The sequence below is a fragment of the Pelobates fuscus genome, chromosome 1 (assembly GCF_036172605.1).
Source record: "Pelobates fuscus isolate aPelFus1 chromosome 1, aPelFus1.pri, whole genome shotgun sequence".
Classification (NCBI taxonomy): Eukaryota; Metazoa; Chordata; class Amphibia; order Anura; family Pelobatidae; genus Pelobates; species Pelobates fuscus.
The window spans coordinates 471,513,578-471,537,532 of record NC_086317.1 but is presented as its reverse complement, the minus strand read 5'-3'; the positions used below and the strand labels follow the sequence as shown (position 1 = coordinate 471,537,532).

General features: G+C 42.9%; 1 protein-coding gene across 2 annotated transcripts in view; it reads right to left on the bottom strand.

Annotated features, from left to right (window-relative positions):
• Nucleotides 1–23,955, bottom strand: part of ARHGEF17 (Rho guanine nucleotide exchange factor 17) — a 243,454-nt gene that overhangs the window by 55,584 nt on the left and 163,915 nt on the right. For both annotated transcript variants that reach the window (XM_063431681.1, XM_063431689.1), the window contains exons 3-5: nucleotides 12,240–12,422; nucleotides 8,390–8,506; nucleotides 5,320–5,412 (exon numbers count right to left, since the gene is read on the bottom strand). In XM_063431681.1, coding sequence (XP_063287751.1) covers nucleotides 5,320–5,412; nucleotides 8,390–8,506; nucleotides 12,240–12,422 — 393 coding nt within the window. The remainder of the gene's footprint in view (nucleotides 1–5,319; nucleotides 5,413–8,389; nucleotides 8,507–12,239; nucleotides 12,423–23,955) is intronic.

Sequence of the window (23,955 nt, the reverse complement as noted above, 5' to 3'; positions counted from 1 at the left end):
AATTTACTAATATAATATACTTTGAATTCCCAGTGATTCTTCCTTCAGTATATAACCCTGATGGGCTGCAAGGATTAGATATCAGTGGCCTACAATGGCATAGCAGGCAAGCTAATGGAGCACAGAACCAGGCTGTATACGTGAATTGTAATTGCCTATGAATAATAAATGAATATAATTAATAAATGAAAACCCTATGGTGACTAAAAAGACTGATACAAAAAGGCTGATACGTGTTTTTATCTATAATATGTCATTGCATGCTTTATGTGAGATATGTCTGCTGAGGTGTTCGCCTTCCTTACTGAATATATATTTATAAAATGATCAATCTGTGCTCTTAATATAGGTCTTTAACTTTGCCAGGACCTTATATATATAAAAAAAAAGAAAAATCACGCAATGCTCTCCGGGGAACCTGTGAAGTCCATTCTATTCCACACATGTGCTTTAAGGACACGCAAAGTGACAAATGGACCTGCTGCTGGGCACAGACAGGAGCTTATTGTGTCCGCTGAATCACACGTTTTAACGCCAGCTCGTTCTCTAAGTCACCACACGCCCGAGCAATCTCCGTGAACATAAAGGATGCAGGAAAAAAGAAAATGTAAAGAGTAGAATTCAAATGCTATCTAGTGAAAAAACCCGGTGAATGTCAAAATATACAATAGAACTTTTTGATCTGAAAAGTGGTGTCAAGTTCTAAAAGTGGGGCAGTCACCATGGAAACCAAATAGATTAGCAGACACATACCACCGGTAATTGCTTCACATTTACAACTTTCAGGTGACCGCAATTTTCTGACATCTCGTGATAGCAATCACAATAAAACGCATAGAGTGCAGCTCAGTAGAGAGCGCCGTGTTATAGAGTAGAACCACAGACATCTAATGGCAGTAATCACACACCTCTAACTATACACCATTAAAAAGACTTTGCAAATAATCTTTTTTTCGATGGGATTCTCCATTTTCTTTTAAAATGTATTTTAAAGATTTAGCACCTGAACATTGAAATATTTATATTTCTGTGTATTCCAAGATTTGAATTCTACACTATTTATCCCCAAGAATCAAACAATCAGACAAAAATCATAAAATACTGGCACCATAATTAGGCTGAATGTTAATCTACATTGCCAGGTTCAAAAAAAAATAGCATTAAATGAATGGTTTGTAAAATATCTGGATAACGTGATTGCTCCCGAGAATTAGGGGATATTAGAGGAGGGATATTTCCAGAGAAGTTGGGGGGAATTCACAAAAGGGCTACAAAAACCCCAATGGACTCAGCAGACACCTTCCACTAATGACGAATCCACATTTACAATGTTGCTGCTCTTTTCAGAGCAAATGGATAATCTTCCACTGTGCGCTCATCTGCTATAAACACTTAAACACAAACCGCATATTTACCACCAGTAGAAAAAGTTAAACTTCATAAAGTCACGTGTATTATTCACAAACAATAAGCCTAAACACATTTACTAAACCCAGATTTCTAGAGAGTCAACAATGAAAACTGCAAATGGGAGAATTGTCCCAATATGGGAATCCTTTCTAGAAATTAGAATTTTAGAATTCATTGTTAAATTTGCACAATTCCTACTTTAGTCAACAGGACCCCTCGAGGCAGAAATCTCCCATGAAATCATGAAAAAGTCATAGGACCAATGCAAAAAAAAAAACGTATTACTATTACTAATAATACAGGTATCCATCCATCCATTTATGCACCTACGTATCTATCATACATTCACTCACTCACCCATCTATCCATCCACCTACCTATCCATTCATCCACCTATCTATATCCATCTACCCATATTTTTATTCATTCAATTACTTACACACACATCCATCCATCCCTCTCTCTCAATCTATCGTTATAATCTCTCTCTATCCACAAATGACTGTGACAATATTATCCCAATAAAGAAAACGATAGATCAGGAAATCCCATAGAAAGCATTTCCCCACTTATTGTCCCACTCTCAAAATAAAACATTGGGGGAGATCAATCAGTGTCGCTGAATAATCTGCACATTTTTCTGTTTGCGTTTCTTTGTCCTTTTCTGGTACAGTCTTTTTCACTATTTATTACTTTTGAGACTTTTTTTGATTTTTCATTATTTGTTGTGTAGTGCATTCCATGTATTAATAGGTTTTGTCAACTAATTGTGGCAGAATTGTAATAGTTAGTGGGACATAATCGCGAAGCCCAAATTCTGTTTGAATATATACAAAGACACTTTTGAGGTTACTTTTAAAACAAATTGGAAGATATTTTTATCCCCTTCTCCAACCCCAGAAAATAAAATTTTCTAAACACTTTGATAAATCTCCCCATTCTGTCCTTCCAACTTTCCCCGAAAATTAGACTGGGTCTTATTGCCACGAAAAACACACTAGGGCTTATTTTCGTGGGACGTCTTATTTCAGGGAGAAACGGTAGCAAGCATGTGCATTCGGGGGAATTCCAGTTCACGAGGGTATTGAATCCCACAAAACTTCCCCGAACATAGATTAGCGACCAGCTTACCAGATGGCATCCCCGGCACTGCAGCAGATGGGCTACATAACCCACCCTACACAGTATAGGCAGAGAGTAATGGTCGTTTTATGCCAAGAAACATCAGTGGTAGGGGCAGTCTTAATTCCAGAACCCCACATTAGAGTTGGCAATATTTTAGACGGTTATTAAATAAAAACAATAATACACTAATAAATGGAAAATACTGCAAGTGCTTGAAAATTACGAAGATACTTAGCCATTCAGAATGTGAATTGATAATCTAAGTAAATATCAAGCCAAAAAGCTACGTGGTACAAAAATAATACAAGGCAGATTTTTGAAAAGTTTGTTTTAACTTTTTTTTTTTTTTGGTAAAGTCAAATAAAAAAAATAATTACTAGGCAGAACTAACATCAAAAAACTAAAACACACTCTGAGTGCACGTTGGAGACTTAAAGCAGGATATCACGTCACTAAACAAACGATTGTAACAGCTTTGCCCAGAGAGCCACACAGACTGGACTGGAAGAAAGGCTAGGAAACATTACTACAGAGGGTGGTATTCTAAACATGGGATCATTCCGTACAGAACAGCAGAGTAACACAGAGAATTCACAGCTCAAAAAGTAAATACATAAAGGATTTGTACAGAGCTGATGGGAACATAAGAGGGACGTTTAACCCTCCAACTACTGCACACTTGGTCTCTTAAAATGCAGAGCAAAATGGGAATCATGGGTCATAAAAAGAAGGTGTACGTCACGTCAGACAAGTTTAAATGTGAGCAATATGGGGTACCCAAAGGAAAGATGTGCTTATTAAAGGGACATTACACTATATAGTGGCTCCTGCACATCCCATTAGTTTCTATACAAAATAGTGACTTACAACTTCCAAAACAAAGTTATTGTTAGTGAAAAGTGAACTTAAAGGGACACTAGAGTCACCAGAACAACTACAGCTTAATGTCTGTCCCAGTTTTCAACTCATTCAGTTCCAGGTTCTGCCCCTTCTGACATCATCACATGTCGCAATGTTGTGCCATTTCTATTTTACCCTTATGTGGTGTACATCCTATTAGCTACCTTCATGTATGACTTCACTTTTGGATGTTTGGACCAACTGTAGCCAAAATAAGGGCCAAAAAGTGACTATGGAACTTCCCATACCTTTCTTTATACCTTGATGCAATACAGCTGGGAAGGATCTGGAGTACATGATAGCAGTGAGGACAATTATTGGACTTAACAAAAGTCACAAGTGTCGCCAGTTGAAACTACTTATATTTAGTGCCAACAAACGAAATCTGGTCTGAGGATTGATCTTTCACCTTTTTTTGTCCAATTTTGGTAAAAGTTGCCAGCAACCCACACTATGTCACATATTCTTATGGGAATCCTTAGGTCTGATGATTTCCTGCATGGTCGTAGATCCCGATACATATAATTCAGAACATGTATGGCAGCATTCCAAGTAGGACTGAAGCTGTTCGAAAGAAAAGGCTGCCCCCATTTTCTTAAATCCTTGAAGGTTATCCATTGGCAGGTGCTGCCATTATTTTGTCCACCCCTCAGCATGTGTATACAACATATATTAATGCTGTAATTCTAGAGATTAACAAGGCTCCGGTCTTGCAGACAGCACTAAGCTGTCCTAAAACAACTCTCAAAAGACCAGTGTTACTCAGTATTTCATTCCCGGCATTTGTGTTTGGCATCACTGTGTGAGTGATCTAGAACAAAACAGTTTTCTGTACAGTACATGGCAAAGTCCTTCAACCCCCAAAATACCAGAAGATTTAGTCTTTGATTGCCGAGGGCAGGAGATGGAGGAGGAGAGCACTCTACAATAACTAATAAACTAGCCAAGAGACTAGGATTTCATGCCTTGGGCTGGAGACAAATTGGAACCGATATCCTCAGACACATGGACAGCCTGCCTTCATAATCACCAATCTGTGTTCTCCAACACGAAAATGTGCCAAACCTCTCTGAGCCAAAACTGTATCTCACTGAGGGGAAAACCAATCTGAATTTATTTTAATAACACAGGTTTCAAAGTCCTGAAGATCAGGAGGACGCTTCTCCACATCTGGTAACTTCCTGAACAGCCACGGATGTATGGTAGAAACCAACAAAAATCACTGCAGTACAATGGTGACAAATAACAGAAAAATAAACCAAAGATCCCAAATTAATTGCAGACTGCGAGCTAGAGAATGCTTTAAATGTAAACTATATGGTTAAAAAAAACAAAAAAAAATTACTTATTAAAGAAAAGAAATAAAGCAATAAATAATTAAAAATAAGCTACTTGCTGCTATCGACAGAGCTGCAGTCTGTGCATATGATGGGACGAGAGAGAGAGACACACTTATCAGGTCCGAGCGACATTCCGAGGCCCATGCTGTGTATCCTAGTTAGGTGGATCAGTAAGTCAATGTCCCACTCACTCTTGGCATACACCTTGATGTTGTATTACGAGGAAAATAAAATATTTCAATTCATTTAAAAAAAATAAAAATAAAAATAGAATGAAAAGTAAAGATAAACTTCCCTTATTTTTGAAGCTTTAAACAAAAATCCCATTTCAATGAAATACCAACAGTGTTGAATTTTCTGAATTCTAACCATGTTTTTAGATTTATTCGGGAACTTTTAAATATTAGCAGTGTGAAATGAGTGTGAAAAAAATGAAAACATATTTTAAGCATTGTTTCTCCATTTCTTTTTCTAAGGAGGTCATGTTATTATTATTGCTATTATTTTGTATTTTTTTTAATACGTGGAGGGACATGTTTCTTACCTTGACAATGAGCTCATAGCGAGGAATTCTCTGGACGGGCTTAATCATCAGATCAGAAAGTGCCTGCTTTTCTTTGTTTTCCCGCGTACATTGCTGTAAGGAGACAAAAAAATAATATTTATCTGTAAACAGTGGTGTATCCTGGTTTTGTGCTGCCCTAGGCAGGACAAAACTCAGGCGCCCCCCCTTCCCCCCGCGCCACCCCACCCAACCTTTCCCCCCGCCCCGCATTCTAAATACACACACACACACATTCACTGACAGATACGCATACACTAGCTAACAGAAACACACACTCGCTAACAGAAACACACACACACTAACAGACACACTCACACTCAGTAACAGACAAACACACTCACTAACAGACACACACTCACTAGCAGACACACACACTCACTAACATACACACACACTCACAGGCAAACACACACACTAACAGACACACACAGTCAGACACACACACACACACACAGACACTAACAGACACAGACACTAACAGACACACACAGACACTAACAGACACAGACACTAACAGACACAAACACTAACAGATACAAACACTAACAGACACAGACACACACTCACCCACCCACATTAACACATTTTTAAAATTTCTTTTTAACACATTTTTTTAAATTTCTTTTTAACACATTTTTTTTATTTATTTTTAACACTTTTTTTTAATTTATTATTAACACGTTTTTTTTTAAATTTATTTTTAACACATTTTTTTTTAATACATTTTTTTTATTTATTATTAACATGTTTTTTTTTACATTTATTTTTAACACATTTTTTTAAAATTTAACACCCCCCTCCCCCAGCCTCCTTACCTTTGGGAATGGTGGGGGGGTGGGGGGTGTCTCTTCCTCCCTGGTGGTCCAGTGGCTGCTGGGCGATCGGGCGGCACTGCCTGGCGGGCGGGCGGGCGGGCGGCCGGCGAGGGAGCACTTCCCCTGAGCTGTCTGCTCAGCTCCCTCGCCAGCCGCAGAGTGAGGCTGGGAGCCGGAATATGACGTCATATTCCGGCTCCGCCTCCCAGCCTCACTCTGCGGCTGGCGAGGGAGCTGAGCAGACAGCTCAGGGGAAGTGCTCCCTCGCCGGCCGCCCGCCCGCCAGCGCCGCCCGACCGCCGGCATGTCTGTTAGCCGCAAGGCTAACAAGAAATTTGCCTTGGGCATTTGGGGGCGGCTTTTTTTGCCGCCCCCTGGAAAATGCCGCCCAAGGCAAATGCCTTGTTTGCCTCGCGGCTAATACGCCCCTGTCTGTAAATAGCAGAAGTCTGCTTTACATTTCTCACACAGGCACAGAAAAAACACAAATGAGATAATTCAATAAACTCCAAATTTTTCATGAATTACGAAAAGTTGGTCAGTCAGCTGTTAAGTTATATACCATCTTTCACCCGGCTACGATGTGCTAGATTATCTCAAAGGCCTCTTTGCGCAGTCTGCACCTTGAATCCGGTTTGGTGTGGTCTGGTGTTGTAGACCCACGCTTCTATTGATATTGTGCCGAGTACCTGTTCCTGACCTACTATGATTAGTGCCTCAATGCGGTCTGTCATTACAGAGTTTTCCAACCACTGGTAGGATTTTGTAATGAGAGCCACATCCACCATATGCTGGTGGTACACCCCATAAGAGGTCAGTCTTGCCATGGAACCTCCTTCTTTTCTGCAATTTATATCTGTTGTTGTCTTAGGCATTCCCTTAGCAGTTCATCTTGTGGATGCTCTGTGTTTCATCCAGGACTGTGGCCTTGACACTTATCAGGCGTCGACCTTCTTCCTTCCGGCTGGTGTATAGTTTCTGGGTGCTGTATTTTGGGTGGAATCCTCCATTCATAGTAAGTAGTTTCTGGGTCTTAAAAACCATGGTGTCCAGCTCTTCTCTTGGTAAGGTTATACTTCCTGTTGGTACCTGAGGACTAGTAGGGTAAACATGCTGATGACTTGGATCTTGTTTTTGCCATTGAGCGGGGACATCAGGACCTGTCTGACTTTCTGGAGGGAGTTGGATGTTGTTATCCTCCTTGCCTCTTCCTCATGGTTGTCATGTGTTTGTGGTACCCCCAGATACTTGAAGCGGTTCACTTCATCTCATATTTGACCTACTGGTGCTTGATCACCTTCTGTCCTGATCATCTTCCCTCTTTTTGCTATTATCCGCCCGCACTTATCAGGTCCGAGCAACATTCCGATGCCCATGCTGTATATCCAAGTTAGGTGGATCAGTAAGTCAATGTCCCACTCACTCTTGACATATAACTTGATGTTGTCCATGTAGCGTGGGTGGCTGATGGTAGCTCCACACTTGAATCTGCATCTGTATCCAATCTTCATAATTGTCTTGCTAAGGGGGTTGAGGACTATGCAGAGCAGCATTGGGTTAGCGCATCTCCTTGCTACGGAACCTGTTGGCGCTATATAAATGACAATAATAATAATAATAATAATAATAATATGTTCTGGAATTTGCCTCTAGAGTTGTTTTCCACATGCCCATCAAGTTACTGATGAAGGCTCTTAGTGTTTTGTTTACCTTATATAGAGCTAAGCATTCCAGAATCCATGTGTCTGGCACGGTGTCATAGGCTTATATATATATATATATATATATAGGGGTTTATATATATGCAGTGCAGCCCCTCGGTCTTCATATATAAATATATTTGGGAATCTAGGCCAACTCCTTGGTTTTGCACCTCTCCCTGTCACAAGCGCCTCATTCCAGAGCCCTATTTAGCGTTGTAGAGCAGAAAACCCCAGATGGAATTTTTGTAGCAAGTAAGTGGATTAATCTCATAAGAGCAGGCGTTAGGTGTTAGAGTAGAACCTGCCAAAAATGGGGTACATTGACGTTGTGGCTGGCTTATGGAATGTAGGTGTTTTTTTTAAAAAAACGAATAAAATCTGTAAGCTTTGAAGTTGTTGTTTAGCGGATGAGGGAGTGCGCTGGATATATATATATATATATATATATATATAATTATTTTTTATTCCATTTTCTAAGTTAGAAATATTTGAGGAAATAAAAAAGACTATTTCAGCGGTGAATGGACAAACCTCTAAGAATTTGAGAAACGCCGGTCTAGATTCTCGCGCCACTCTCACGGCATCCTTGGCATTGAGGAAGTTATCAATGTATGCAGAGTAGATAGTCACTAGGATTTCCTTTGAAAACTGTAAATAAAAATAAAAAATATAAAAGGTTTAGTTTTTATCCTTCTATAAAGTTACCTGCACTTACAGAACGAGACAGTCCTACCAAGCTTTGATTCTTGTGATGTGCAACTTGATCAACGGCTGAGGTTAGCCAACTGTCCAGTTACATGCAGTGCGGTGAGAGAAATGAGATGTTTCGAAAAGCTAGCATTAAACCACGGTCACAATAATTGCCATCAATCTACTTTCGAACTAACCTTACAGGGCCATGCATTATACTGTCACTTTAACACAATACAACACACGTGTGAGCCAAATATATGGTTACACTGATTTAATGTAGACCTGTCACTTGCGGAGACCTGCATTTTTTTGGGAAGACCTCTACCTCCTTTGTCATATTGACTCCACTGTGATGCCTGCTCTATCCCTCCTTTAAGCTCTTAACACATGCACACAGGTACCGAATGGGGTCTGTAGAAGATACTTTATTCCACAGTAGATGGGAATGAGCAAAGCAAGGAAACCAAGAATGAATTAGTATTTTGCTATTTTCTACTTTATTTTGTGTTTATCTTCATATCTTGGGTTTCAGAGAAGTCCCAAAGTAATATCTAGGCAGTCTTTTATTCTGTTTGGTAATCAAACAGTGAGAAAGTTTATTAATGCAGAAACATACAGCATCAGTCACATATCGGGTTACAATTAAACTCAAAGATTTAAGAAGTTTCTGATGACCCGATAATTCAATAATCGCTGTAATAAGAGTATGGACGTGTATGATAAACACAGGATCTGCAGGAATCTTTTTACGTGTCAGCATTGAGTTGGTATCATAATACGGATACAGTGTAATAACTATTTATAGAGTGTGTGATGTAGCAGACCTGAAAGCATGTTATGTCGTCAGAAGTGCGTGAATGAAGCCTCATTAGGAACACTGTGTTATACAGCACTGCTCGTGCAGACAAGAACGGGATGGCTAATTCCACTACAGCAACCAGTAGTACAGACGTTCCCTTTAGTCTGCACGCTGGGTTTTTGGCTTTTTATTTTCTTCCTCGGTTTAAAAAGTTCCCATATCTTTGCTTATCATGAGATCCTTTGGCTTCACTAATTTAACCCTACAATACGTGCTCAGTCAGTACAGTATGAACATCCAGTAACCAGTTAGGGGACATAGGTGGAACACTGACAATGGGATACCATCAGCCCATAGTCTTAGATGACGTATAGCAGGGGGCCCAAAAGGTAGATCCCCAAATGTTGTAGAACTACAACTCCCACGATGCCTTCAGAATGATTTAGAATGGCAAAGCATCATGGAACCTGTAGTTTAATAATATCTGGGGTCTACCTTTTGGACACACCTGATGTGTAGTTGTCAACTATTTCATATAGATAGGGTATAAGATTGCCACTTTAAGAAACGTTGGAATTCCAGCTTCTAAACACTTAACAGTAGAATCTTTTTATTTGTTTCCCTTCATTCCAAACCAATGACTCAAACAAAAAGTGTGACACGTGAAAGGTTTGACTCTTTCGGAGAGGCTGTGATAAATGCACTGTATCACAAACAAACCGTGAAAGGATGGGAACAGCTGGGAATCTAGGTACAGCACTAGGGATACGTCACCATCAAGATATGTATTGTTTGAGATTTCAATTTGTATTGAATACACAATATAGCCGTGTGCCCAGGACACAGGTAAGTCTGGCACACCTCTGTTTTGTTTTTTTTACCTATGGCTGGGGACATGCAGTTGCCTAGGTTTGCCTTTTATGTCTATTTACCAGTTAATTATGATGGAAAAAAACATCATTAAACTGGTACATGTTTTCAGATAAGAGGCTCTTTGTCACATAGAATCTCCATGGGAGCAGCAAAGCGGGTTCATGAAAATGTTAACATATTGCAATTAGTAACGGTGGTTTGAAATCTAGCGGATCATTCTTGGAATTCCCAATAGCTCAGGTATGCAAGAGGTATTTTGGCACACAGTGCTGAACACTGCGGCAAAACGAATTGGAATTCCCCTCAGGGTGGGCTTAACAGAATTTATATTTATAACAGAGCTCCACAGCAATAATACTCCCGGTAATGTGTCTGAATGTATAACAGAGCTCCACAGCAATAATACTCCCGGTAATGTGTCTGAGTGTATAACAGAGCTCCACAGCTGTAATACTCCCAGTAATGTGTCTGAGTGTATAACAGAGCTCCACAGCAATAATACTCCCAGTAATGTGTCTGAGTGTATAACAGAGCTCCACAGCTGTAATACTCCCAGTAATGTGTCTGAGTGTATAACAGAGACCCACAGCAATAATACTCCCAGTAATGTGTCTGAGTGTATAACAGAGCTCCACAGTAATAATACTCCTAGTAATGTGTCTGAGTGTATAACAGAGCTCCACAGCAATAATACTCCCAGTAATGTGTCTGAGGGTATAACAGAGCTCCACAGCAATAATACTCCCGGTAATGTGTCTGAATGTATAACAGAGCTCCACAGCAATAATACTCCCAGTAATGTGTCTGAGTGTATAACAGAGCTCCCCAGCAATAATACTCCCAATAATGTGTCTGAGAGTATAACAGAGCTCCACAGCTGTAATACTCCCAGTAATGTGTCTGAGTGTATAACAGAGCTCCACAGCTGTAATACTCCCAGTAATGTGTCTGAATGTATAACAGAGCTCCACAGCAATAATACTCCCAGTAATGTGTCTGAGTGTATAACAGAGCTCCACAGCAATAATACTCCCAGTAATGTGCGTGAGTGTATAACAGAGCTCCCCAGCAATAATACTCCCAATAATGTGTCTGAGAGTATAACAGAGCTCCACAGCAATAATACTCCCAGTAATGTGTCTGAGTGTATAACAGAACTCCACAGCAATAATACTCCCAGTAATGTGTCTGAGTGTATAACAGAGCTCCACAGCAATAATACTCCCAGTAATGTGTCTGAGTGTATAACAGAGCTCCACAGCAATAATACTCCCAGTAATGTGCGTGAGTGTATAACAGAGCTCCACAGCAATAATACCCACAGTACTGTGTCTGAGTGCATAACAGAGCTCCACAGCAATAATACTCCCAGTAATGTGTCTGTGTGTATAACAGAGCTCCACAGCAATAATACCCACAGTACTGTGTCTTTAACCTCTTAAGGACCAAACTTCTGGAATAAAAGGGGATCATGACATGTCACACATGTCATGTGTCCTTAAGGGGTTAAAGGTACACTATAGTCCTGAAACGCATCATTAGCTGTCTAGCAATGAGATAAGAAGCACCTCTAGTGGCTGTCTGAGTGGCTGTAGGCAGCAAAGTAAGCACAGCCTTTTAAGAGAAACGTGTACAGTGCTAAGACTGCATGGACATGCTGAAGACACCAGAACCATTAAATTGTAGTGGTTCTGGTGATTCTAGCTATATATTGGTATTGTTCTAAATTACATAAATCGCTAGAAGTCACCTACATTTTCTGATAACAGTCCCACCTCTGGCTACACTCCCTCACACCCCTAAAATGAAACTTTCCTTCTTTGTCCATTTGAAATGTTGGTAGGTATGTTAAATAATCTTGGTTTGTGGTTGATAAGCCATGGGTAATGTTAAAAAGGATCTCAGTATAATCTATCCCTGCACCACTTAACACTCTGGCATTCAAAGGGTTAAACAAAGATGGCTTCCTTGCTGATAAAATACCCTACAAAGCATGCTTCTCATTGTGCTACTTACAGACTGGACTAGGACATCGCCCACAGTCTGGATCTCGGCCCAGTTCTGCACACAGTGGTGGACCTGCTCCAGAAATTGTTCGTGATGTTCTAGCAGTTCCGGGATCTGATTGAATATCTCATCCACCAAGGAAGGGTCGCACATGAACGAGTTCTCCGGCTGCTTTAAGGGCTTCATGTAACCCTACAGAAACACAAATGTAGGACAGTTAATAAATACTCATCGGCAGCTGGAGGTATATAGACATGAAGATTACACACACCTTCACTTCCCAGCATTATTATAATTATTATTCCATCATACATAAAGGGTTATTCCAAGCACCATCACCACTCCTGTCTGTATGTGCAGGGCTTCGATATGAAACCAAACACTGTGCATACGGCATTTAACTCCATTGGAATGTCATGCATATTGAATAAACCAAGGCAATATACTGTAATAACGGTGCATGGAGGCCTGGGCGCTGTTTGATAAAATATAGTGACAACTCGTACACAGAAAAAAAGGCTATATATGTTGGCTAGAAATAAGCAGTAAATTGTAAATTGAATGATTCATAATTATCTCTTAACAGGTGGTACATAATATTATTCCCAAGAGACGTTATACTTATTGGATTTATGTCTGATCAAATGACACAACGTATCACTAGGGAGGGGGGGGGGAACATCCAAATCTGATACTGGTCTCTCACTGGTTCATTTATTGAAATGTATCATCATAAAATGAGCCCTATTCACATCTATTCTCTCTGAGGCCACTAAAAATGTTTACATTAATATGTATGTCTTTGAGCCTCACTTAAAGAGCATTATAGAGCATTATATGAAGCAGGTTTACTATCCAAAAGGTTATGGACAAGTCTGGACCTCACAGGCTTTCTTTTTAAGTCACAGACTTGGGGTGAGATTTCATTTGGGCACAAAACAGACTGGTTATGTTTAAAAAAACAAAAAAACAACAAACAAAAAAGGTCCTTCCACCAAAATCTATTTCATCCAGTCAGAAACGCAAAGATAAATTGAGAGCAGTGAGTACCGTCACTCTCAGCCAACCAACTCTGTCCAGGGTGAACAGAATCTGTATTAGTAATGTGGAAGAGAAATTGAGGATGGAGAAGGGAATGGTGGGGAGGGTTTCTGGGCGCTGGAAAGCTTTGTTAATTCACTCCGGTTCTGACAATATGCCCACACACATTTGCACCATAACAAACACACTGAATTGCAGCAGTTATAGTGCTGAGAGTGCCCTTTTACCAAAATCCTGCTTGCTGAAAATGCGGTCTTTTGTAAATTCAAATCTCTACTGGAATCAAAGTTAAATGCGGATCATTAAGTATGTTTTTTACATTACAGTCTATGTACTAAGTGTGAGTAGAAAGTATTATCACGAAATAGAACTAGTTAGGTTACATTTTAAAGACCTGTATTTAGTTTATAGTACAGATTAATATTATTATTATTATGTTATTATTTAAATAGCACCATCAAATTCCGCAGCGCTTTACAGTGGGTGGACGAACAGACATGTAGTTGTAACCAGACAAGTTGGACACACAGGAACAGAGGGGTTGAGAGCCCTGCTCAATGAGCTTACATACTAGAGGGAGTGGGGTATAGTGACACAGGAACAGAGGGGCAGAGGGCCCTGCTCAATGAGCTTACATACTAGAGGGAGTGGGGTATAGTGACACAAAAAGGTAAGGATAGTATTAGACTAGTGACAGTTGCAAGAGAGGAGTCAGTCGGGAGCTATTAACAGTTTAATTGATACGTTTTTATGAAGTATACAGATATACAGATGGATAACTTTGACACCTCAGAGATCTGAGAACTACTCATATGAAGCTCAGCCAGAATAACATGAAGAACACAGAGCCAAAATCAGCAATAATGCATAATGTAAGCACCTCTAGTGTTTCTTAACTACATTTCCCATCATGCTTAACCAGATTTAAGAATGGATATGCATCACGGGACGTGTAGTTCAAAAAGGTCAGGTTTAACAACGTTAGTTATTACTGGGCTAGATGGGTCGCAGGGACAAATCCTGGGAAAGACAGGCACACTGTGAGCTTAGACCATAGACTGTCAGGGTGTCACTGAACATTGATTACTGCTGGAATAAGCAGGCTGGCGGTAATGAGAGTGGTAGTTCACAGCAGGTAAGAGTCCAGACGCTTCTTCCACACAAACTGCCAGATGCTTAACTAAACAGAGTGTTTATCAAAGCGAAGTCCTGGTTTCAGGTCACTAACGTAGTGTTTTGCAAAAATCCTGGGTATTAATTAAGGAGCTGAGAGTATAAAATCCATGCATCCCTGTAACGAGTGCTAACATACTGAGGCAGGACGCCAAGCTGACAGGAAGTCATTATGCCGCACTTTTTAAACAAAGACTTCCTGCTGGCAACAAAACAGAGGCAGACACAACTGATAAACAATCCTTCAGCCATCACTGGTAAGCAGTCCCTACATAGCCATCAGCGGGCGCTCTGCATGTCAATGTGAATTGCTCTGCAATCTGCAACTATCCTCCAAAGGAAAAAGCTCTGCAGTTATCCTTCTCTTCCATCAATGAGAACCAATCTCCAGTGAGAAAACGCTCTGCATTCATCCTCCAATGAGAAGTGCTCTGCACTCGGCAAGGAGAATCAAAACGCTCTGCAAACAGTGCTCAATGAGAAGTGCTCTGCACTCGGCAAGGAGAATCAAAACGCTCTGCAAACAGTGCTCAATGAGAAGTGCTCTGCAACCATCTTTGAATGAGAAACACTCAGTAAGCATCCTTGAAAAAAGCACTGCCCCCATCCATCCACCCATAAGCGAGTGGCAGGATCTTGAAAACATTTTTCTCCCACATGATATTCACGCCAACCTTTTTTTTTTTTTTAAACTTTCTACACCATCCTATCCTATACACATTCACACCCGTCTGGCCACCAAAAAACAGCCATGTCTGTGCTGCAGAGAGTGGCAAAGTGCTCCTGTGTGCCGCAGTTCTAAGCCTAGAAATAAAAAAATATATACATATTAAAAAGTCAAGAATTTAAGGTTTTCCTGGGCCCTGCGCTCCCCTATCTTGCTCTCTTTTCCCATACCATCCTTCCCTCCACTCTCTCAGCCTCCCCACATCCTGCCCTGTCTCTACCATCTCGCACACCATTCTCCAGGCCTTCCCCCATCCTACCCTTTACTCTCTCAGCCTCTACCATCTTGCACACCATTCTCCAAGCCTCCCCATCCTGCTCTTTACTCTCAGCCTCTACCATCTCGCACACCATTCTCCAGTCCTCCCCCTTCCTGCCCTTTACTCTCTCAGCCTCCCCAATTCCGCACTCCATTCTCCAGGCCTCCCCATCCTGCTCTTTACTCTCAGCCTCTACCATCTTGCACACCATTCTCCAAGCCTCCCCATCCTGCTCTTTACTCTCAGCCTCTACCATCTCGCACACCATTCTCCAGTCCTCCCCCTTCCTGCCCTTTACTCTCTCAGCCTCCCCAATTCCGCACTCCATTCTCCAGGCCTCCCCCATCCTGCTCTTTACTCTCTCAGCCTCCCCAATTCCGCACTCCATTCTCCAGTCCTCCCCCTTCCTGCCCTTTACTCTCTCAGCCTCCCCAATTCCGCACTCCATTCTCCAGGCCTCCCCATCCTGCTCTTTACTCTCAGCCTCTACCATCTCGCACACCATTCTCCAGTCCTCCCCCTTCCTGCCCTTTACTCTCTCAGCCTCCCCAATTCCGCACTCCATTCTCCAGGCCTCCCCCATCCTGCCCTTTACTCTCTCAGCCTCTACCATATCACACTCCATTCACCAGGCTTTCCCCATCTTGCTCTTTACTCTCTCAGCTTTCCCCATCCCGCACACCATTCTCCAGGCCTTCCCAATCCTGCCCTTTACTCTCTCAGCCTCCCCTACACCAAACTCCACTCTCTCAGCCTCCCCCTTCACAATATCATTTCTCACAGCCTCCAACTTTACACTATGGACCTGGCTCAAAGAGCCTCTGAAAGGGGCTTGTGATGGTAGCAATGGATAAACAATCAATTTATTACTTGATAGCTCTGCAGTGCCCTATGCTGGCTGAATGGAAGTGTGGGTTTTTCCATAATGCTGGTATGCAAATAAGGGTAAATACGTGGTTGAATGCATATATTGTTACTTTTTATTTTGTTTGAAAATGTTATTTGTATTATATAGCTCATGTATTAATTATAATTGCTTGTTTGCTAATGTTCTATAAATTTGTATTTTAAATGTTTGTCACTACATGCTTAAGGACTAGTCCCCAAAGGTTAGTCCTTGTCTAAAATAAAACTAGGTATGTTAGTACCTTTTGGAACTGTGTGGATTTATAGGGATCCCAGTATCTGGCTGCACAATCCCTCCAGTCCAGGACTAATAAAAAAAGAGAGCTAGGCCTGAGGGCCGCAAGCGTCTTTGTAAAGATAGGAGCAGAGAGCTGTTGATACCTACTTGGGAGAGGAACTGAAGAGGCAGAGGGGAGAATACGTGCTAGAAGAATAAAGCTGCAGTCAGGTCAGGTGGAAGAGTTTTGTAGAGGCCCCAGTCAAGCTTTGATGACTGGGACTGAACCACTCCAGGATCCCCTGTGGCAGCAAGGAAACATACTCAGTCGGAGTACAGGAGGTCCATCACAACACTGTATCCTACCCATATCCGTTTCCTCTCTTAGCCTATCCATCGTTTTCCTGTTATCTACCCAGAGCTAGCTTTCATTATCTCTTAGGGTGAGAAATGGCTGAGCATTGTAGGAGTTCAATCCCAGATTCCCAACCAGATGATTCATCTTGCTGCACCTATTCAACTGAAGCTGAACAATATAGGGCTTGCTTGTCAACAGTTAAGGTTTCTAATAACGAGTAAAGACATTTTAAGAAAGTTTTGTATTTCAGTGAAATGTTTATAAAGGGAAATTGTTAAAGGTGAAACCGTCCAATTACGCCATTCGCTCCCCTCTATTTCCTGTCAATATGTATCCCTAGTGACCCCCATACTGTATAAATCACGAATACAGATTAACAAAAGACAGCCCCCCTCATTCCTTCTATTTTAATTGAATCACAAATCACATCCTTTAAATACTATGTGACCTCATTCAGCATTGTGTGTGTCACAGTGTGGTTTTTGTTTAAATAAGGGTATAGGAACTGGCAAGAGGTGTAGAATACGGTTTATCCTTTGCAGACGTTCCAAAGGTTTCAGCTTCAGTGAAGGAGAGAACGCAAAATCAATAAACAAAACTCAGCACCGGCTAATATAGTATAAATTACTGAAAAAATAAGACTTTGCCGAAAGAACATTGCCGAATGACCTCAGATAACCCCAATATCCCCGATACCTTCGAGGATTCGAACCTCTTTTTGTGATTTTAACAGGAACATTCACAAAGAAAGTCAGTGTTTTGCATAGAAAGCTTATAACGCAAAACAGTTTAAGATCCTTAGAGGGAAAGCCATACAGTTTTTTAATAACATTAGCCCATGGCAGGCTGAATAGGACAATCAGGCGTCATTTCACTTGTTCAGTTTTTATTAGATTAGGAGATTCTTCCTATTTCATCATTTTAATTTGTTCATTTGTTTTGTTTTTTTTTTGTAAATCAGTTTTTAGGATTTTGCAATAGTAAGTGTAAGACGGTAATGGAATGAGAAACCAAAGGAAGACGGTTTATACTTTTTTACAGAAATACAAAACAGGAAATGCTATACGATATAGGATGCGATAAATATTCTAAAAGGGTTAGTGGTGAATCATCCTAGGGGTTAATTCACTGAATGCTGATTTGGTATGAATTGAGATCTGGATGGCAGAATTTAGGCTAAACTAATTCAGCTGTGACAATTTTTCCAAATCCGTTATTTCAGGCACATTTTTTTGATTCTGATGTCAATTCGCTATAATTAACAGTTTGGTCAATAACCCCTCCCCCCAGAAAAACAAACAAACAAACAAAAAACTGCACTACAATAAGGTAAAAAAAAAAGGTATTGACTAAAATTTGAACAGTGGGACAGGAAATTGGGACTGTGCTGCCAATATAACAATAATACTCTTTCTATGTGGTCTGGCTTACCCAACCTATGCCAAGCGACAGAACTATTACACTAATTGGTGGCATAGGAGAGCTTATTAGTTGGCGAGCAGCTCTGAGAGGTTTGTGCCGGGGAATACATGGATCTCAGGCTTGTCATTGAGAAACCTCTGTGCTTCTGAAGTGTTCCTTTAAACAGGTGAGCTTGATGAGAAGCGAGTAAGCAGCAAGCATATTTAATAAAGAGAATGATCAGAATCATCAACCTCAGGGATTAAAGAAACACTTTAAGATTTTTTTTTTATACAAACCATATAACAAGCACGACAAGGCTAAATAGTGAGTGATAACATACAGATATAATATATACAGTAAAAGTCTAGATTTTATAATGGCTTATTACTAAACTAAAGAATCATACAATATTGTGAATTTTGGAGTGACGTACAGGAGTCTATAGCATTCCGGGGGGCGGCGAGGCGCGCGCGGGGGGCGGCGAGGCGCGCGCGCGCGGCACTCCGGGGGGCGGCGAGGCGCGCGCGCGCGGCACTCCGGGGGGCGGCGAGGCGCGCGCGCGGCACTCCGGGGGGCGGCGGCGACGCGCGCGCGGCACTCCGGGGGGCGGCGGCGACGCGCGCGCGGCACTCCGGGGGGCGGCGGCGACGCGCGCGCGGCACTCCGGGGGGCGGCGGCGACGCGCGCGCGGCACTCCGGGGGGCGGCGGCGACGCGCGCGCGGCACTCCGGGGGGCGGCGGCGACGCGCGCGCGGCACTCCGGGGGGCGGCGGCGACGCGCGCGCGGCACTCCGGGGGGCGGCGGCGACGCGCGCGCGGCACTCCGGGGGGCGGCGGCGACGCGCGCGCGGCACTCCGGGGGGCGGCGGCGACGCGCGCGCGGCACTCCGGGGGGCGGCGGCGACGCGCGCGCGGCACTCCGGGGGGCGGCGGCGACGCGCGCGCGGCACTCCGGGGGGCGGCGGCGACGCGCGCGCGGCACTCCGGGGGGCGGCGGCGACGCGCGCGCGGCACTCCGGGGGGCGGCGGCGACGCGCGCGCGGCACTCCGGGGGGCGGCGGCGACGCGCGCGCGGCACTCCGGGGGGCGGCGGCGACGCGCGCGCGGCACTCCGGGGGGCGGCGGCGACGCGCGCGCGGCACTCCGGGGGGCGGCGGCGACGCGCGCGCGGCACTCCGGGGGGCGGCGGCGACGCGCGCGCGGCACTCCGGGGGGGGCGGCGGCGACGCGCGCGCGGCACTCCGGGGGGGGGCGGCGGCGACGCGCGCGCGGCACTCCGGGGGGGGGCGGCGGCGACGCGCGCGCGGCACTCCGGGGGGGGGCGGCGGCGACGCGCGCGCGGCACTCCGGGGGGGGGCGGCGGCGACGCGCGCGCGGCACTCCGGGGGGCGGCGGCGACGCGCGCGCGGCACTCCGGGGGGCGGCGGCGACGCGCGCGCGGCACTCCGGGGGGCGGCGGCGACGCGCGCGCGGCACTCCGGGGGGCGGCGGCGACGCGCGCGCGGCACTCCGGGGGGCGGCGGCGACGCGCGCGCGGCACTCCGGGGGGCGGCGGCGACGCGCGCGCGGCACTCCGGGGGGCGGCGGCGACGCGCGCGCGGCACTCCGGGGGGCGGCGGCGACGCGCGCGCGGCACTCCGGGGGGCGGCGGCGACGCGCGCGCGGCACTCCGGGGGGCGGCGGCGACGCGCGCGCGGCACTCCGGGGGGCGGCGGCGACGCGCGCGCGGCACTCCGGGGGGCGGCGGCGACGCGCGCGCGGCACTCCGGGGGGCGGCGGCGACGCGCGCGCGGCACTCCGGGGGGCGGCGGCGACGCGCGCGCGGCACTCCGGGGGGCGGCGGCGACGCGCGCGCGGCACTCCGGGGGGCGGCGGCGACGCGCGCGCGGCACTCCGGGGGGCGGCGGCGACGCGCGCGCGGCACTCCGGGGGGCGGCGACGCGCGCGCGGCATTCCAAGGGAGACCTTCCGCTTTGGGAGGACAGCCTCAAAGCCCAGGCAGCCCTCCTACGGCAAATCAGGCCCCCGGGGGCCATGTGATCGCTCTCAAAGAGCGATCACATGGCCCCCTATAGCTGGCTGTGGATCTGCCAGCAGGGGGACTGTCTGAAATATCAGACAGTTCCCCTGCTGGTGGGAGGTGTAAAAAAAAAAAAAATATTAGACAGGTTATAAATTAAATGCATTTATATATAATATTAGTATATATATATTAGTATTAAAATACACTTAGAATGACGTTACATATATATAATATACATATATTATATATATAATAGAGATATATATATATATATATAAATAAATACGTATAATTACAATAAATAAATAAAATAATAAAATTAATAAATAAAATATTGAAACAAAATTTAATATAAATTATATATACATATGTAATTTCATTCTAACTGTATTTTGTTATTAATATATATATAACAAAATACACTTAGAATGACATTCTATATATATCTATCTATATATAAAATGTAAATAACCGCAAATATATATATATATATATATATATATATATATATATATATATATAAATACATATAATTACATAAAATATTACATTAGTATACACATAGAATTGAAATACCTATAAATGCATATATATTAAAATTCTACGTGTATATTTAAGTAATCTTTTAACATAATTAGGTGATTTGATTATTTAAAATTTGATTGACATACCTGACAACACAGGGAGAAAGTGCTGAGAATTTAATTCGCAAGCACTATATTTGACCCTGTAACTCTCCACGACACCATAAAACCTGTACATGGGGGGTACTGTTTTACTCGGGAGACTTTGCTGAACTCAAATATTAGTGTTTCAAATTGGTAAATTGTATTACAACGATGATATTTTAAGTAAAAGTGATGTTTTTTGCATTTTTTACAAACGAACTGCACTTTTATGGACTATATTATTGTTGTAATATGTTTTACTGTTTTAAAACACTAATATTTGTGTTTAGTGAAGTCTCCCGAGAATAACAGTACCCCCCATGTACAGGTTTCGTGGTGTTTTGGAAAGTTAGAGAGTCACATATAAGGCTTGCATTTCATTTTTTTGACATTGAAATTTGCCAGATTGGTTATGTTGCCTTTGAGAGCGTATGGTAGCCCAGGAATGAGAATTACCCCCATGATGGCATACCATTTGCAAAAGTAGACAACCCAAGGTATTGCAAGTGGGGTATGTCCAGTCTTTCTTAGTAGCCACTTAGTCACAAACACTGGCAAAATATTAGTTTTTTGCTTTTTTTAACACAAAAACAAATATGAACGCTAACTTTGGCTAGTGTTTGTGACTAAGTGGCTACTAAAAAAGACTAAACATACCCCACTTTCAATACCTTTGGTTGTCTACTTTTTCAAATGGTATGCCATTATGGGGGTAATTCTCATTGCTGGGCTACCACACCGTCTCAAAGGTAACATTACCAATCTTCTATATTTGACCCTGTAACTTTGCAAAACACCATAAAACCTGTTAATGGGGGATACTGTTGTACTCGTGAGACATCGCTGATTACAAATATGTGCATTTTTGTGCAGTAAAACCTAACAGTATTATGACATTCACAGCTAAAATGTCAGACGGAAATACAAATTTAAAAAAAAATCTTATTTTCTCACATTTTTTTTAAATTTTATTCATAATGAATTATGTTCCATATATGAATAGTTAATGCTAAATTAAAGCCCTGTTTCTCTTGAACAAAATGATATGTAATAAGTGTGGGTGCATATAATATGAAAGAGGGGAACTACGGGTGAACAGACATATAGCGCAAATTCCAGTTTTTGTTTACGTTCTGTTTTGATCAGAACGTGCACTATTGACTCCGTCCTGAAGGGGTTAACTGGAAGGGGGCAGTTTATCTTCAAAATCAGTACTTTCCTTCAAACTTCAAACACGGAATAAGTTTTTATTAAGTACCCACCAAAATAAAACAAAAAAATGTAAATAACTAATGCCTATACAGGCAGTCACCGGCATGTTCACCCTAAACGTCGCTCGACTATATAAATGGGCCGAGTTACATTTACTAAGCAAAAACAGAAACAAAATTATCAAAAGCAGCTTTTTTTCCCCTCGACCTTGAGAATTTACAATAGCCATAGTCGGGGGTTAATTATCTCTACCCGCTAATACCCCATTCTCAAAGTTGTTAAAGCCTAAGTCACAAGCTAACTAGCGCAAGCCAAATTAAACGCTAGAAAAAAATGGGGGGGAGGGGGATCTGTAATTTTAACCTTTTCATTACAAGAGATCAGGCAAATACAACCAATCATGACTGCCCTGTCATGAAGAGGTTAACACACTGTGTTCACCAATTGGCCCTATCTTTGGTGGGAAAAAAAATAAAATAAAAATAAGAGCGGGGTCCCCAGGATTTCCTGAAGCCCGGCCGCCACCTGCCATGGCAGTAATCAGCTCTGTTCTGCGTACATTGACTGCGGCGTACGATTTCCTGTGGACATGATGTTCTCAGCGCGGCAGACTGATAAATCTTTTAAGTGCAGTAATGAGGTGGAGAGCCTGAAACCGCTGTGTATATCTTCTTAATATGAAATAGTGAACAGAAGAAATCACACCTCTCACTCAATTTAGGTACGTGTAGAAATCACATAGGAAAACATTCTCCGATACAGTGGAGGGGTTAGGGGGGGCTATATTACGGAGATATTTAAAAATCACATAGACTTGCCCCTCTGGAACACAGAACTGACACTTACATATTTTTTTTTCATTAAAGGGCACTCCAGACGCAAAATGAATATAGGTTGATAGATCCTAATGCAAATTATGATTTGGGATTTTTTTTGTTTGATATTATTTTTATCGGATGCAAGGCACTTTCTGAAGTCTGTACTCCAGCTCTCATAATTCTCAGCCATTGACTTGCAAATCACAGGATTCTGGGAGCTGTGATTCCTTGATATTGTGGCGATATGCATATTGAATGTGTTCATTTCATTCTGGACAGTCACAGACTGTGACGCACTTGTAAAACAAGGCCTCTCAGATCTGTCGCAGTAAAGAACAGCATTACGATGTGGCAGGGAATTCTATCAGATTAGAGCAAGTATCTAGGAACATGGCTGAGTCACAATGTGAGACTATCAATGGCGAGTCGGGCCTATATAAAATCTGAGATTTGTAACACTTAGTAATGTTACTGTACACAGTGTTGAGTCGGGCCTATATAAAATCTGAGATTTGTAACACTTAGTAATGTTACTGTACACAGTGTTGTGTTTGGCTCTCACGTCAGCTGTGTTTTCAGTCTCCTGGCCTAAATTACAATATAATTAATCTCTGAATAAAGTAAAATCAGGTCTCTTGATGGTTACAATATCAGGATTTTACGGTGAGGTAATTCATGTAACAAAATACGCATTGTTAGGGCTCGTTTTACATTGTACCCTACAGAGCTTGGTTGCACCAATTCAAAAATATATAAAATTCAAAGGTTTATTCACTAAGCCGGCATTGCAGAGAATTGAAACTGAAACTGCAAATCGCGAGCTATAATCGCCAAATTGGAAAACATTATGCATTATGCTCAATATTTTAACGATCAGAATGTATAACTTTTAAAATCAATTTAGCCTCTTCGGTATTTA